The sequence below is a fragment of the Vanrija albida genome (assembly GCF_041260175.1).
Source record: "Vanrija albida strain AlHP1 chromosome Unknown contig_4, whole genome shotgun sequence".
Lineage (NCBI taxonomy): Eukaryota > Fungi > Basidiomycota > Tremellomycetes > Trichosporonales > Trichosporonaceae > Vanrija > Vanrija albida.
Window position 1 is genome coordinate 1890621 of NW_027191423.1, and position 15723 is coordinate 1906343.

At 64.4% G+C, this 15723-nt stretch overlaps 6 protein-coding genes across 6 annotated transcripts; all 6 read left to right on the forward strand.

Moving 5' to 3' along the window:
* Positions 1-710: 710 nt before the first annotated feature.
* Positions 711-3628, forward strand: Q8F55_005469 (uncharacterized protein; the record flags this gene model as incomplete). The annotated part of the gene is made up of 7 exons (XM_069353958.1): positions 711-747; positions 807-1011; positions 1067-1354; positions 1410-2433; positions 2507-2633; positions 2681-2886; positions 2933-3628. 7 exons carry the CDS (start codon positions 711-713, stop codon positions 3626-3628), a joined length of 2583 nt encoding a protein of 860 aa, XP_069208600.1.
* Positions 3629-4632: 1004 nt separating this feature from the next.
* Positions 4633-4976, forward strand: Q8F55_005470 (uncharacterized protein; the record flags this gene model as incomplete). The annotated part of the gene is made up of 3 exons (XM_069353959.1): positions 4633-4820; positions 4855-4895; positions 4942-4976. 3 exons carry the CDS (start codon positions 4633-4635, stop codon positions 4974-4976), a joined length of 264 nt encoding a protein of 87 aa, XP_069208601.1.
* Positions 4977-5392: 416 nt separating this feature from the next.
* Positions 5393-5845, forward strand: Q8F55_005471 (uncharacterized protein; the record flags this gene model as incomplete). Its single annotated transcript, XM_069353960.1, has 1 exon — positions 5393-5845. One exon carries the CDS (start codon positions 5393-5395, stop codon positions 5843-5845), a length of 453 nt encoding a protein of 150 aa, XP_069208602.1.
* A 537-nt stretch (positions 5846-6382) lies between these two features.
* Q8F55_005472 (uncharacterized protein) lies at positions 6383-8082 on the forward strand (the record flags this gene model as incomplete). The annotated part of the gene is made up of 6 exons (XM_069353961.1): positions 6383-6445; positions 6593-6692; positions 6929-7108; positions 7278-7684; positions 7720-7807; positions 7844-8082. 6 exons carry the CDS (start codon positions 6383-6385, stop codon positions 8080-8082), a joined length of 1077 nt encoding a protein of 358 aa, XP_069208603.1.
* An 854-nt stretch (positions 8083-8936) lies between these two features.
* Q8F55_005473 (uncharacterized protein) lies at positions 8937-10817 on the forward strand (the record flags this gene model as incomplete). Its single annotated transcript, XM_069353962.1, has 9 exons — positions 8937-8948; positions 8996-9104; positions 9142-9482; positions 9590-9736; positions 9782-9902; positions 9941-10136; positions 10173-10431; positions 10471-10542; positions 10578-10817. 9 exons carry the CDS (start codon positions 8937-8939, stop codon positions 10815-10817), a joined length of 1497 nt encoding a protein of 498 aa, XP_069208604.1.
* Positions 10818-10975: 158 nt separating this feature from the next.
* On the forward strand, positions 10976-11272 carry Q8F55_005474 (uncharacterized protein; the record flags this gene model as incomplete). Its single annotated transcript, XM_069353963.1, has 2 exons — positions 10976-11194; positions 11228-11272. The coding sequence occupies 2 exons, from the start codon at positions 10976-10978 to the stop codon at positions 11270-11272; spliced, it is 264 nt and encodes an 87-aa protein (XP_069208605.1).
* Between the last annotated feature and the right edge of the window lie 4451 nt (positions 11273-15723).

Sequence of the window (15723 nt, forward strand, 5' to 3'; positions counted from 1 at the left end):
CTAGTCTCGGCGTGGGTGGGGGAGGGAGGGAGTGTACGCGAGGTGGAGGTGGATGAGGAGTGGGACAGGACAGGAGGAGCAACTTACTGCGTGTTGTGACCCACATTGATCGGGACGGACCTCGAGGAGGGACATGGGGAGCGACATAGGGAGGGAGTGAGCACGAACAGAGGGGAGCATGCCGCCACCTCGGCGGCCCTGCCGCCACCTGACCAAACATAACTCACTGGACCCTCTTACCTCCGCCCTCCCTCTGGCCTCGTACCAGACCAGAGCCAGACCTTGCCCACCTCCTACCACACTGCGTGGGACCCCAATCTCCGTCACGTCACTCTGCCACCCTGCGGCCTCTCCGCTCACATGCTACATCTCCTCTCCGTTGCCCCGCAAAAGACGCTAACCAAAGTGCAACAGTCGACGGACATTCTACCTCCAAGGCATCCAACCACTGCCCTCGTCAATCTCATACATCAAGACAATCGGCTTGGCCCCAAGGCTCCAGCTCCCCCCGTCCCCAGCTCATCTCGAACGTTAACAAGCTCCCAACCAAAGCTCGACCTCAGCTACTCGTCTCTGCCTCTCCCCACCCCACACCCCTTCGCCGCTCGCGATCCTCCTCCCCCCCACTACCCGCCACCATTACCTCCACAATTTCCTCCGTCCCACCGTACCACCCCACCTGGGCGGCCGGCGCGACTGGCATGAGAGACATGAACATTATCATCCCGTCTTTCCTCCCAGGTTCGGGTAAGTTGGACGCGACGATCGTCGCAGCGGCGAAAACAGACCCCTGATCCCCTCCGCAGCACAGACGAGCCCGACAAAGGCGACCTCGGGCATCTCGAACGGCCAGCGCCAGCGCGCGTCCACGGCCTGTCTCCAATGCCGTCGTCTAAAGTCGCGCTGCAAGCGTGGGCCCGACCCCACCAAGCCGTGCGAACGCTGCACGTCGCTTGGCACTGAGTGTGAGGTGGTCAAGAGCCGCAGAGGACGCGTCCTTGGCTCGCGCAAGTGGGTATCTGCAGTGTCTTGCCGCCTCCGACGCCGCTTCTGACACGCATGGCAGCAAGCGCACCGGTCTCGAAAAGTCACTTGCGCATGTTCAGGCTGCGCTCGACAGGATACGCGAGGAGGCAGACCAGTTCAAGACAACGGGAGCACCAAATCCGGCTGCCGGCCCTGAGACAAAGCCGCCGCAGCAACAACAGCAGCAGCAGCCACCGCCGCCTCCGCCTCCGGCCGTCATGTCCAACCTCGCCGGTGTCAAGCGTCGTCACTCGGAGAGCGAGCTCGACGAGGACGACGACAACGACGACGAGGTCCACAGCTCGCCCGAGAGCAAGCGCCAAATGATGTGAGTGCGGGAACGATGAATGGATCCCGCGTGGCGCCGCTGACGCCACCCCTAGTGCTAGCGACCAGCCCATGGGCGGTGAATACGATGATATCGACGACGCGCCCATCCTTCCAGTCGACGAGCTCCCGCTCGAGTCGACCAGGCCGTCACCCGAACCAGAGCTACCAAAAAAGGAAGAGTCGGACCACCCCCTCGGCCTCCTCTCGAACGTCGGCAGCAGTGCCACGCGCCTGAGCGTCAGCGCACTCCCCGAAACTCCTTCCTTCCAGATCACACCCGAAAGCGGCATCGACGCCGCGAGCAGCACTGGGGGGCCCAGTGATGCCGGACAGCGCCAGGTACTGCCCGGATGGACCCGAGGCCAGCTGCAGCGTGCCGCCAACACGCGCAGTGCCTACTTTCGGCACCGGCCCGGAGCCGTCAAGCGCGACGTCTCGCCCATCCTCGATCCCATCACGCGCCGATTCTTGACCGAGGAGCGCGCCGAGTGGCTCCTGCAGCAGTGGCACGTCCACTGGGAGCCGCAGATGGGCTCGCTCGACCCCAAGATCTACACCCTGGCGGCGATGCGCCAACGCTCAGCACTCCTCACCACTGTCGTCATGGCCACCGTGGCCATGATGAACGAGTTCCCCGGCTCAAAGGAACTCGCCCTTGTGCTGTATAAGCACGCACAGAGCCTCGTCGTGACCATTGTCTCGCGCAACGCCAAAAGCACCGAGATTGTCAAGGCACTCCTGATCCTTTCGCTCTTCCCTCGCTGCCCAGAGCGTCTGGTCGACGACCGCGCCCGCACCCTTATCTCCCTTGCCGTCAACATGGCCCTCGACCTTGGCCTTAACCGAGAGCGACCATGCGCCGAGCAGGACGAGATGTCCCAGCGCTGGCACAGGGACAAGCTGCGTGTTTGGTATGCTGTGATTATTCAAGATCGATCCATGGCGGCATTCTCGGGCAAACCGACAATGATCAAAACAGAAGTGGACACGGCCGAGATGATGCGGTGGCTCGACAGCCCGTATACGAGCCAGACAGACCGCATGCTGGCTAGTTATATTGAGCTGCGTGCGATCGAGGTGAGTTTAAATCCCACAACCTCACTACGAGGGGGGGTGGAGCCACATGGATGGTCACCTGACATTCCGCCAGCGGGACGCCCGCGAGAGACTCGCCAAAGCCACGCGGCCCTACATTGTCGATAGCATTAGGCTTAGTGCCGAGGTAATGCTTGACGGATGGGTCCGTACGTGGGTCACACCAGAGATGATGGCCGAGTGTAAGTGGGCCGTGATGCAAGCGAGGAGTTCATGCTGACATACGCAGCGCCTCTGTGCGGCAACGCAATGCGCTTCCTTGCCCACCATGTGCACCTGCTCATCACCACGGCCTCGGATGCTCCGAAGTCGGAACTGCTCGAGATTGCCCGCTCGTCTATCGAGTTCACATATGCTGAGATTGGCCCTCAGCTGCGTTACATCTGCCGCACCATCATCGGCATGATCACCTGGTCAGCTGTGCTTTTGGTTCGGGTAAGTCGATAATGATGTCAGTGGCACTGGTGACTGACGTATGCAGCTTGCACCCGAGGAGAACTCCAACCTCGTACGCGACCTCGCCCTGCTGATGGCACCGTACGGCGACGGGCGGTTCGAAACCTACCCCCAGTTCTACGGCTCGTTCCTGCTCAGCCTCGTGTTTGACACGGCGCCGGTCCTGTCCCCGACGTCAACGACGTTCAGCGCGCCGACCTCGGCGCGCCCGAGCTTCGCCCGTCCCCCAGGATACCCCATCAACCAGCCGTACGACCCGAACGCGCCCGGCGAAGGAGGGGCCATGCCAATCCGCATGCCACACGCGCCGGGCATGCCGATGCCTCCTCACAGCATCGACACATCGCCCATGACGTCGTCGAGCCACTTGGTTACCCGCCCATCCAGCGGCCAAGCGCCGCCAATGTGGGGCGAGATCTCGGGCGACACGCTGCAGCTCCAGCTGTTGCTCGGACTTGAAAACTCTACGGGGCTCGAACTCCCGTGGGACGTGCCACACGCCACCGCGTTGAGCGACCCAGGAGTGGTCGTCAGCCCGCCACTCGAGTGGCTGTTCAACGACGGCGGCGTCGTGCACAACAGCATGGAGGGCTCGCATATGGCTGCTGGGCCAGTGGGCTCTGGCTCTGACGAGGTGCTCTGGGGCTACGGCCTGGAGTTTGGAGGCAACCGCGCTGGCGCGGACCAGGCCTGGCCTGGGCCCGGCGCACAAGGCTATTGAAGCAGTGTGGTATGATGACGAAGACTCAATTGTATCTGTAGTATCCAGTCGGGTTATGATGTAACGACTAGTGATCTCATTGATTGCGTGGCGAGCAACACGATGCCTCCGCCCCAACGCACGAGCTCGTGGGGATTTGTGGGAGCATTTTGCGTGGGTGAGATAACACTGCCGGCGGCAGCGCTGCTGCCCAGGCTCACCATTAACGCCGCAGCGGCGACTATGGCGGAATGCTGCGTCGAGGTGCGTGAGATTGGCGACGAGGGGATGATGCCTTGCCAGAGATTACCGTCCGCTGCGCTAGTCGCGAGAGGACGGATGATGCGACGAGCTCACCTGCCCCGATGTTTGCCATGCGCGCTTAGCACGGGCGAGGCGGGGGGCCGCCGTCGTCGCGGTACCGTCTCTCGGGAGGACGCGGCATGCATGCGGGTGCTCCCGGGTCGCCCGAGTCGAGCTCGAATGCATCGTCCCAGCAGGCAAGCAAGCAAGCAGGCAGGCAGGCAGGCAGGCAGGCAGGGGGGTAGGCAGGCATGCCAGCCTGCGGCGCGACTGTCTTGCTCGACTCGGTCAGGGACGTGCCGAAGTTCACCGCGATTCGTTGGGGTTATTGCTCCCATCGATTGACGATAGACAACCTTTGGGGCAGCGCGTGTTATTTTTCGACATGTCGCGCTGGCAAAGGAACGGGGGTGGTATGAGATGAGTCGATAGTGGCGCACAAGGCGTGGGTATCGCGCCATGCAAGCGCGGCTGGGGCTGGAGCTGGGCGCTGGGTCGAGGACGACGCGGCGTGAGATAACCTCTTGGACCACCCCAGCTCCCCCTCGGCCAACCCAATAAAAGGCAGGCCCAGCGCCGCCGTTCTTCTCCCCAGCCTCTGGTTCTGTTGTATACTCTACTACTCTCTAATCGCGCGCAAGCGTTGTCCCGGCCCGTCTCTGAAGCACTGTACTCGCTCTCTACTCTCTCTTCTTCCACCCCCCACCCCAACCAAGCCCACCATGTCCTGGATCCCCGCCACGGCCCGCGAGACGGCGCGCATCAGCCAGCAGATGAAGCTCATCCGCGCGTTCAACGACGGCGCGCGCGCCCAGGCCCGCGCCCAGGCCGTGCCCCGCGTCCCGCCTGCGCCGCGCCCGGCCCCAGTCGCGCCCGTCAAGCCCGAGGAGACCAAGCCCGCGGGCGAGAAGTCGCCGTGGACGTTCATGCCGTCCCCGCCCCAGGCGCCGTTCGAGGGCGCCGACGCCGTGCGCCGCCCGTAAGCGTGAGTAGCTAGCTGGGTCGCCCGCCTCCCGCCGCTGACAGAGCAGGAGTGCATCGCGATGACGTCCGGGAAGAACAATAGCTTGCTAGATTAGAGATAGATGCAATCTTCGGGCCGACTGGGACGAGTTTGTCCGACGATAAGTTGTGAGGTCAGGGGTGGTGTGGTGCGGTGCGTCCAGGCCCACGTGAGGCAGCGTCGCGCTGGCGGGGAATAGTGACCGAGGACGAGTACGTGCGTGAGAGTGAGTCGCCGCCGTGCAGTGCATCGGAAGCCATGGCGGGGTCACGCACAACACCCCCCCTCTGTTCCGATGCTCTCCCGATGCTGCCACTCACCTTGGCCGTCCGCCAGCCAGACTCGGGTCGCCATGCATGCACGGTAACAAGGAGCAGGTGACGCGAGTGCTTGGCAGAGAGCGGGGTATACATATGCACGACGCGCAGCCAGCGATGAGGCCTCACACTCACACTCGCCCCACCACCCCCCAGGCCACCATGAGGCCCCTCGTCCGCGCCCTCCCCCGCCGCCAGATCCACCGCGACGCAGCAAACGCAGTAGAGAGCTCGCGCGGCGCGACCCCGCGCAACGCAGTCCCGCGCCTCCAAGCCGTGCACATCAACCGGCCGGTCGAGGCGGCGCCCAACCCGGCCGTGCTAAACAAGCTCGAGACGACACGCACCGCGCACGCGCACTCGCGCGCCCCGCCCCGCCTGCAGGCGGTCCACCTCCACCGCCCGGCCGAGGTCAAGGTCGAGGGCGGGGTCGAGACCCCTCGCATGCGCGCTGCGCCGGCGAAGCCGCGCCTCCAGGCGATCCACATCCGCGAGAAGGAGGGCGACCTGCGCACGCTCCAGCGGCCGCCGGGCGCGGGCGACAGGCCACGGAGCGAGGGGGAGCCGGCGCCGGTCGTGCGAAGGGGCCTGCTGTCGTGGTTAAGTAGGTCGTAGCAGGACAACGGGACACGCTACGGCCGTACCGGATCCTGCTGGAAGCCCCGGCCGGAGAGCTGCCCATCGTTATCACAGGGGTTCGGCGAGCGCCAAGTTGGGACGCGCCGGGTGTACCGAGTTTATCGAGCAGATATCGAGCAGCGTATGCAACGCACTGGATCAACTTGGTATCGCCCTCTCTCCGTGGGGAGGGAGCCACTGCCGCCGGATGTGCAATGCCCCGCGCGCATACCTCGGCGAGGGTGTGGGGGCGGTGGGATTTGACTGCGCGAGTCGATGCCGCGGCTTGTCGATGCCGCACATCGTCTCGTGACCCCTCTCGGCACCCCACACGCGCGCATGGCTCTGCATGTGCAACGGCGGGGCATAGCGAGCGCGACGCTGCCGGCCAAACCATCCGTACCTCTGTGCCTCGACGACGGCTGCTGACTTGGTGGAGGGCGCCCTCTCACCAGGCTGCTGCGGAATGCCGTCTACTTAATACGCAGACACGGTGTGAGTATCCTCAAGCATCGAGTACTGTCTGCACGCACAATGACCATCACTACTATCCCTACCACCTGCCGCGCGGCGCGCATCGTCAACCCCGGCCCCGACGTGAGTGTGTGACCTCGGGAGGCTTGATCCTCGCCGCCCTCGTCCTCGTCGCCACATCGTCGCTACGTACCCGGCGCCGTCTCTACGCCACCCACCTCGCCGATACCACCCTCCTACTCCCACCCCATGCCCCGCTCACACCCCCAGTTCCAGCTCGTCGTGGACGAGGCATACCCCACGCCCAAGGCCGGCCCGGGGCAGATCCTCGTCGAGATCAAGGCGTCTGGCGTGTGCCAGTCCGACTTTCGTGAGTCGCGTCGCTCGCAGCCGGCTGTTCCTGTGGCTGGCGGCCGAGGCTAGCCACCTCCTCTGACGAGGGGGGCGGTTTCACACCGACACACCCACGTAGCACGTCGCAGCTTGCGCGCGCTCGCTGGGTGGCACCGGTGAAACCGTAGATCTGTTGGTTGGCCCGTGTGGCAGGCCAGGTGATCCGCGGCCTTCCGTCTTGCTCTCGTCAGCGCTGCCAAGCTGACCCCACAGACGCGGCAAACGGCGACTGGGGCCACCCGCCCAACGAGGGCGTCAACTGCATGGGCCATGAGGGCGCCGGCGTCGTCGCGGCCGTCGGCGACGGCGTGGCCGGCTGGCGCGTGGGCGACAAGGCCGGCTGCCCGCCCCTGTACACTGCTTGCCAGGCGTGCGAGTTCTGCGTCGCCGGAGGTACGTTGCGCTCGTTCTCGGTTGCGCCGCGCTGACTGATCCTCCTCGTATCTACCGTATCCGCCCCACGACCGGCTCTGCTCCTCCCTTCCGCCGTCCCATGACCTTGTCCAACTGTCTCGCAACGTAATCTCTCGCCGCATCGCTCCCTCGGCCCAACTCCCTTCAGCCGAATCACTCTGCGCGCAGCGCGAGCTCCTCGCGGTCCACCGTAACGGCACGTTCTGCCAGTACGTTGCCTTTGACGCAAAGTTTGCCGTGCCGCTACCGGCCAACGTGAGCTACGAGCAGGCCGCGCCCTTCATGTGCTCGGGCGGCACGGCGTTCGCCGCGCTCAAGGCTGCCGGGCTTAAGATCGGTAGCTTCCTCTGCGTCGTGGGGGCAGCCGGCGGCGTGGGGCACATGGTGGTCCAGTTCGCCAAGGCCATGGGGCTGCACGTCATCGCGATCGACGTTGGCGCCGACAAGGCGGCGGGCACGCTCGAGTGCGGTGCCGAGGCTTTCATCGACGTTACCAAGGAGAAGGATCTCCCGGGCAAGGTCAAGAGCCACACCGGTGGGCTTGGGGCCCACGGCGTGAGTCGGCGTGCGCCCGCGAGCTGACCCCAAAGGTCATCGTCACGGCAGGCAATGGCAAGGCGTACGAGGCGGCGGCTCCCCTCCTCCGCCCGCTCGGCGTTCTTGTGGCCGTGGGCCTTCGTAAGTGTGCTTGTAGTAGCCATACTGAGCCCCCAGCCGCCGCCGGCACCGCCATCGCCGGCGCCGACCCCGCCCTCGTCTGCTTCTCGGGCCTGACGATCCGCGGCATCCTCATCAACTCGCGCGCCGACATGGAAAAGGCCATCACCTACCTCGAGTCCGGGCAGGTCAAGGAGCACATCCAGGTGTTCCCGTTCGCGCACCTCCCGCAGGCGGTGAGCGACGTCGGTGCTAGCCGGACGCAGGGGCGCGCCGTTGTCGTTTACGACCAGTAGGCGGCCTGAGCGCCGGGGGAATGCGGCGCGCCGTGTCAAAGGATCACGAGTCAGAGTGCCAAAGTATCAGTAGTCCGAGTCTGAATGCACGTTGTTCTGGACGCTTCTGTGCATCTCGGTGTTGCCGTGCAGGCTTGGAGGTGCCGTGCGGGCTGTTGTCAGCAGCGCGAAGTACCCAGTGATGAGATAGCGCCGAGCGTCACTCGGACATGGGCAGAGTCCCCGCATTCCGAGGCTGAGTACATGGCAATCGCTATGAGCTCGACGGCAAAGGCAGCAAGTGCAAGTGCATACGCTCACACAGCTACACAGCTGACCGCGCGCGCGTGGAGACCCCGATGCGCCGCGGTGACTGTCAGTCAGTGAGCAGAGGAGTTGTCAGTCGGACCGTCAGTGGAATGCCGAATGCCATTACAGCAACAAGAGTTAGTTTAAGCGGCCAATGTCATACCCGATCGGCTAACACCGTCAAAGAGTGGAGGCTCGTTGACGACGGCGACCCACCCCGCGCAGCCGCAGCGTCGCCAAGCGCGCGCTTGCTAACGAGCTGCCAGCGAGCGAGGTGTAATGCATGTATATTGCATACAGACGACGAGTCCCAAGCAAGAGCCGCCAGCAGACACGAACGCGACGCACCCGCCCGCGTAGAGAAAGCCAAAGATTACCTGATCCTATCCGTCCCAGGCGACAACATCCGGCCGACCGGCACTCCACCTCCCCTCCCCTCCGCCATCTCCCCCATCTCTTAACTACCCCCCTTTCCCACTTCTCCCTACCCAATGCTCCAGGCTTTGCGTTCAGTTCGTCCTTTTACACACACCCGCGCCGCCTTTCGTCCTGTCCATATCGTCAAAATGACCATCTCGGTGGGTGTCGACGGTCGAGGCGAGATGGGCGACACTGACACCGGCAGACCAACCCCCCGGTCCAGCTCAACGACCCCTCGCTGTGGATCACCAACCCCGGCTTCCTGGACGGCAAGTGGACCGCCCTGCCCCAGCATGAGACCTTTGACATCACCAGTGAGCTGCCGCGACGAGGTGATCCAGCTGACGCCAGACCCGGCGACCGGCGAGGTCATCGGCAAGCTGCCCGACATGACGGTCGCCGACACGCGCGACGCCATCGCTGCCGCCGACAAGGCGTTCCAGACGTACTCCAAGACATCACCCCAGCAGCGCGCTGCCATCCTCGAGAGCTTCTACCGCCTCACCCTCGAGAACAAGGACGACCTCGCCAAGCTCATCACGCTCGAGAACGGCAAGAGCAAGACGGACGCGACGGTCGAGGCTGGTTTCTCGGCCGGCTTCCTCCAGTGGAACGCGGGCGAGGCGCTCCGTCTCTACGGAAAGGTCATCCCTAGCGCATTCCCCAACACCAAGAGCTGGACGCAGATTGAGGTGGGTCGGTGTGCTGCTGACAGGGGATAAAGTGGGCTGCTACCGGTCGCTGCTGGGTCAGCAGCCTGTCCCCTGCAGCAAAAGTCGACACGCCGCTGACCCCGCAGCCCCTCGGTGTCGTCGCCGCCCTCTGCCCCTGGAACTTCCCTCCCGGCATGGTTGCGCGCAAGGTCGCCGCTGCACTTGCGGTCGGCTGCACGTCGGTCATCAAGGTGCCGGCCGAGACGCCGTTCTCGGTCCTTGCGTTCGTCGAGGTAAGTTGTGACCAACCTATCTCGTTGCACCGCTGACATGCACAGCTCGCCCGCCGCGCTGGTGTGCCCCCCGGCGTGATCCAGGTCATCACGACCGACAAGAACCTCGTCCCCATTGGCGAGGAGCTCTGCACCAACCCGGCCGTCAAGAAGGTCTCGTTCACCGGTGAGTTGTCAAAAGGTTGCATCTCAACTCACACCCAGGCTCGACCCGCGTCGGCAAGCTCCTCATGCAGCACGCCTCGGGTACGCTCAAGCACCTGAGCATGGAGCTCGGCGGCAACGCGCCGTTCATCGTGTTCGAGGACGCGGACATTGACGTCGCGGTCAAGGGTACCCTCGTTGCCAAGTACCGCTGCTCGGGACAGACCTGTGTCTGCGCCAACCGCATCTACGTCCAGTGAGCTTTCTGGCTGGTGAAAAGCTGACAACCCAGCGAGTCCATCTACGACAAGTACTCTGCTGCCCTTGCCGCCGCGGTCGACAAGCTTGTTGTCGGCGACGGCTCGCAGGACGGCGTCAACATGGGCCCCCTGGTGCACAAGGCCGCGGTGGAGAAGTGCCAGAGGCACGTCGACGACGCCGTCAAGCGCGGCGCCAAGATCCTCACCAAGCCCCGGCCGAAGCGCGAGGGCAAGCTCGCCAACGGCAACTTCTTCGACCCTGTTGTGCTGGGTGACGCACCTGCCGACTGTGTAAGCTGATTGGAGTGGGAGTCCCAGCTGACACCGCAGCTCGTCGCCGACGAGGAGACGTTCGGCCCCGTCGCCGCGCTCATCAAGTTCAAGACGGAGGAGGAGGTCATCGTGAGTTTGCCCCCCTTGTCAGAAGCTCACCCCAGCGCCTCGCCAACAACACCGACATGGGCCTCGCAGCCTACTTCTACACCAAGAGCCAGGCGCGCACGTTCCGCGTCGCGGACCAGCTGCAGGCCGGCATGGTCGGAGTCAACTCGACGTCCATCTCGCACCCGACCATGCCGTTCGGTGGCTTCAAGGAGTCGGGCTTCGGCAAGGAGGGCGGCCCCGATGCCATCCTCGACTACGTGCAGGTCAAGACGGTGACGGTCAACATTGAGTAGAGCTTGTAGGATGATGTACGATTGCAGTGCCACTGTGGCGGGGTCGGCGGGGGTCGTCGTTGTCTGGTCCCCCCTCGCGCTGGGCACATGACCCCGCGTCATGCATATAAGGCTGCGTGTGGGGTCCGGCGACGCAGCCCCCAACCCCACCCAGCACCATGATCCTCGACCTCGACAACGACGAGTTCCACGACCACGCCGAGCGCAAGGCCGCGGCGGTGGGCATCCCGATGCCGGCGGCGGCGGCGGCGGCGGCGGCGGCGGCGGCGGGCGCGCAAGACACCTCAGAGACGACGGGCACCAGCCCGGCCGGGAGGGCCATCCTGGCCGAGGACGCGCTCGTGTTCAGCAGCGTGCTCACCTCGTGGGCTGAGGGGGTGGGTCGTGGTGCCGTGCGGCGCTGACGCCAGATGCGCCGCATGTCGGGGCAGGACGAGGAGATCGGGCGGCCGTAGCGACTGGGAGGGGGCTTGCCACCCAGGCACGTGGCGACGAACAACAACGATATCGGTGGGACGTGGCGAGATTCACAAGCACAAGAGCGGGGGATGGTCAGAAGAACAAGCAAGAAGAGGGTGTATGCATCGTTAGCAGCAGCATCGCTAGCAGCAGCATCGTTAGCAGCAGCATCGTGGTAGCGGCAATGTTAGTGAGAGCAGCTGGAACCGGCGACTGATCCGGCGGCAAGCACTGCAGAACACGTGCTCCCGTCTGGGTATTGTGTGGCTCCGAGTCCTGCATACAGCCCGCTGACCGCTGGGCGCCAACGACCCCACCCCCCGCTGACCCCGCCGAGGCGGGGGCCTAGCGACGGACGTGCCGAGGGCGCGCCGAGCCATCCGGTTCCTGCGGCAGGCGCGGCAGGCGCGGCACTCGTCATCCGCAGTGATAACGACGCAGCCAATCTCGGCGAGTGCATCCGCAGCGATATCGACGCGGCGCAGCTCCCAGAGGTGCCCGCCAGCCGATAACGATGGTGCGGCTCGGTACCCGTCGGTCCCCGCCCCGGCGATACGGGGCTGCGTTATCGCTATCGGCCTACGCTGTCGCAGCCGCCCTGGTGGTCGTTGGCTTGGCGGCACGGCACGGGGGGTCGTACCTTGCGCCGGCGCGCTGCTCGGTGCGATGCGTGAGGATCGCGTGGTGGCTGCTTGCCCCAGCTCACTGCTTAGCGAGAAGGGCGTGGGGGGAACCTCGTCGAACGATGGGCTGTATCCATCTGCTCCGTGTCGCTGTTGTCCTGTTGTGGCCGTCAGAATCAACAGGCCGTCACTAGCGATCACTCCGCGCGACGTGGTGGCTGAGGGTGTCAGTCGTAGAGCTGGCGGGTAGTCAGCAAACAGCTGTCAGGCCCAACCCCCCCCCCCCCCCTCTCAGCAACCGAGGCAGCACACCGACGCAAGTCGCTCCTCGCTCCTCGTGTGGCCACTCCAGAAGGCGGCTGAATGCCACAAGTCGTCCGAGGCGATTCCCTCGAGCCCATGAACGCATGGCTGACTCGAACCGAGCACTCGAACCGAACAGAGTGGACGAACGCGCGATCCCGTGCCACCGGCGTCTGCGTATGCCCCGGGACAGCGCCACAGCCACCACACCACGCGCCGCCGCGGCCGACCTCCGTACCGAGCAACTCTGCGATGTCTCGAGCTGAGCACAATGCCACTTTGGTCGAGCGCGCAGCGACGTCAGCGCCACTTTGGTGCAAGCCGCACCGCTCCACTGACTGCCGAGCGGTGCAGCGGTACTCTTCGGGACGGATGTGAAAGTGGGACCTGGGAGGACGAGAGTCTGCCTCGGTCAGCTTCGGTCAGAATTTACCTGCGAGGCGACCTCCACAACAAGTCACACACGACGACGAGGTCCGTCAAACGTCAGTCTTGAGCCGAGCAGTGTTTCGTGCATGCACCTATGCGCGGACCGATGCACGCACACCTACCCACGAAAGCGATGCCCTGCCCCGCTTCAGCTAGCCGTTCCTCGACGGGCTCGACGGCGAGCACACCATCCCACGGCCCATCACACCCGACGGCCACGCTGCCCGCGCCGGTTTAGACGGCGCCGAGAGGAACAGGACGTCGTGGGCGTGGGTGTTTGTGGCCAGCCAGCCGTCGGCCATCACGCCGCCGCCGCCGCCAGCACCGCCGCCACGGTGATTCAGTGCCACTGCCACTCTACTCGGCCATGCAAACCTCGCTTGTGGGTTGACGTCAGCGCCGAGCAGTGTTTCAGCTATGGTAGGGAGCAGAGAAACGGGGGTGGTCGGCGCCAGTGCGGCGATGTCTGCCGCACAGTCCACTCGCCCGCCACCCAGAGCGGGCCGACCGGCAACTAGATGCCACATTTGCGGATGGACCCGCGTGTGGCCCCCCGCCACGGCGCCACCGCCGCGCCCGATACGCCCGACGCCGACCTGCCTCGCTTGTGTGGAGGCGAGTCGAGTCAGTGCCATGCGCCATGCGCCATGCGAAGTGCGGAGCTGCGCCACGGAGCAGACGTCATGGCGCGTGCATGGCCGTTGCACAGTGACACAAGTGTCCGTCCAGGTGCAGGTGCGGTGGCATTCACGCGGAGAGTTTAGCGTGGGCAAGGGCCCACCCACCCCGCAACAGCCGTGTAATCGGGATCTGCATGTCACTATTGGTGACCAAGTCGCACACACACACGCACGCAGCAGTGGTTTAGGATTTGGAGCTCGAGCTGCCCGCCCGCCCGCCGCCGCCGCTCGTTGACGACCGCCCGCCGCCGCTGACGACGGACCGCCCGCAGCAGCTGCCGTGGGCGGGACGGGCACCACTGTCGGAAACGAGGTGGGCTAGATTGACATGAGGAGATCGAGCCAGGTACGTACCTACGTATCCATACCTTTAGTGATTCTGGGTAGGTTTGGCCCTTGCCCCCCGCGGCGCATGGGATGAGGAGGAGTAGTAATCCATTGCCTGAAGCAGTAACCAGCAAACTCGGGGCAACCACAAGGGCAGGGTTATGCACACTGTGCAAGTTGGGTGCTGGACCTGGGACCTTGCCTTGACCTGCTGCTAGTTGTTGTCTACCGATCAACTCCCGAACACCAGACTCCCGAATTGGAACAGGCAGCCTGCTTCTCCTGTTGTTTGTACCGCGACTAGACAAATGCATTGTTTATGTGTTTGTTTGTTTGTTTACTTAAAGCAGAGGGGGGGCGGGCCGCTGCTGCGCGGGGGGGGGGGGCGGGCCGCTGCTGCGCGGGGGGGGGGGGGCGGCGAGGGTGGGCAGTCAGTCATGCATCGGCCTGCTCCATGCTCCTGCAGATAGCCCACATGTGCACTCGGGCAACTCGGGCAACTCGACATGGCCGCCGCAGGGCACAACCCAGATCGTGGTCGGATTGGATTCTGATTCCCAGCGCCGTTGGAGCCACACTGGTGTCGGTCGTGCAGTCTGTGGGATGAAACTCCTGTGACTGAGCCAACAGCCACTACCGTCCCTGCCCTGGCCCACAGGCTGCTTTCAAGAGCACACGACGGAGAACAGGTGGTGCCTGCTGTCGTCAGAGATCCCCACCCAGCTGTGCTGAAACCTGGCAACGGACGGCTGCTCCAAGCATGCCGAAGTGGAATGCGTTCGCGGACGCCCAGCGACCCACTGAGCCACCGACTGCGGGCACAAAGTCTACTCGCAGCAGAGCCGAGGAAACCGATGCGGGACAAGCGACGTAGCCTAAATGCGGAACATGAGGTGATGCGCCAAGTGACCTGTCACGGTGCTGAGCCGCCGCCGCCGCCGCTCTGCTGCGCCGGCTGGTCGAGGCTCAACTCGACTGCCCGCCTGCCGCCGCCTCCTCCGCCTCATATTTTGCCTCGTATTTTGAGCCCAAGTCTGGGGCCACGGTACCCGCCCTGGGGACCCCCACCTCGTGAGGCATTCTGCCCTGGTGCCGTCTCCGCGTGCGACCCAGATTATCGTTTGTCATTCAGGGTGGCACTTGGGTTCCCTGGCCTGCTCGTTGTCCCCACACCTTGCCTGGCTGATAATGTGGCGTCGTACGAAAAAAAAGGTCCCATCATTGCTCGCGAGGCACCAGAGCTGCGAGTTGCCCGACCATCCACAATGCTCCCAACAACGCTAGTCAAACCATCCACACCACCTGCACCACCCTCGGGACACTTTGTGGGCGTCCGGCTGCAGCCCGCTGCAGCCGGAAGCCCCCTCTCCTCTCACGGCCTGCAGAGTATAGCCGCCAATCAAAGCGTAATCAATGTAAACACAGCCACCGAGCGGCGAACCTGAAAGAGCAGAGGGAGTTGCGAGTCACATTGACAGCAGGCGGGCACAACAAGAGCACGAGGGAGTGTGGATACCATGACGACGAGCCGAGATGCCAGAGCTCCCCTTTGCTGTGCAGCTTCCGTTGCGCCAGTGACATGTGAAGGCAAGGCAGACAACATCGGTGCGTCAGCTTGGAGCTAGCAGCAGTGGTGATGTCGCCGTTACTGTCGCCATTGCTGGCCCCGCACGCTCCGGCGATCTTCAAGTCGCCTTGCTTGCCGGGGCCGCAGCCCGACGCAGCCGCAAGCATAACGATTGAGCCGCGCGCAGTCAGTGTTGACCGCATGGGCCAGTGTTGGGTGAAGTGGCGCATGGCGCAAGGTTTGTACGAGTACTTTGAGGACAGGCGGCGCGGGCAACCACCCAGCCGGCAGCATGAGAAATCGAGCTGCTGCCACCCTGTGTGCGTGTGGGTTGCATGCGTCTCTCAGAGTTGCTGCCTGCCTGGTGCCCTGACTATTGGCCTTTTAGATATCGCCCCTGCCCGAGCAGCCAGAAAATCAGGGACAATTGCACGCGGGGTAGCCGAACGGCACGGCACCAGAGACGGGCACCCCACCTCCCTCCCCACCCACAATCGTCATTTCACCTTTGTTTGCGA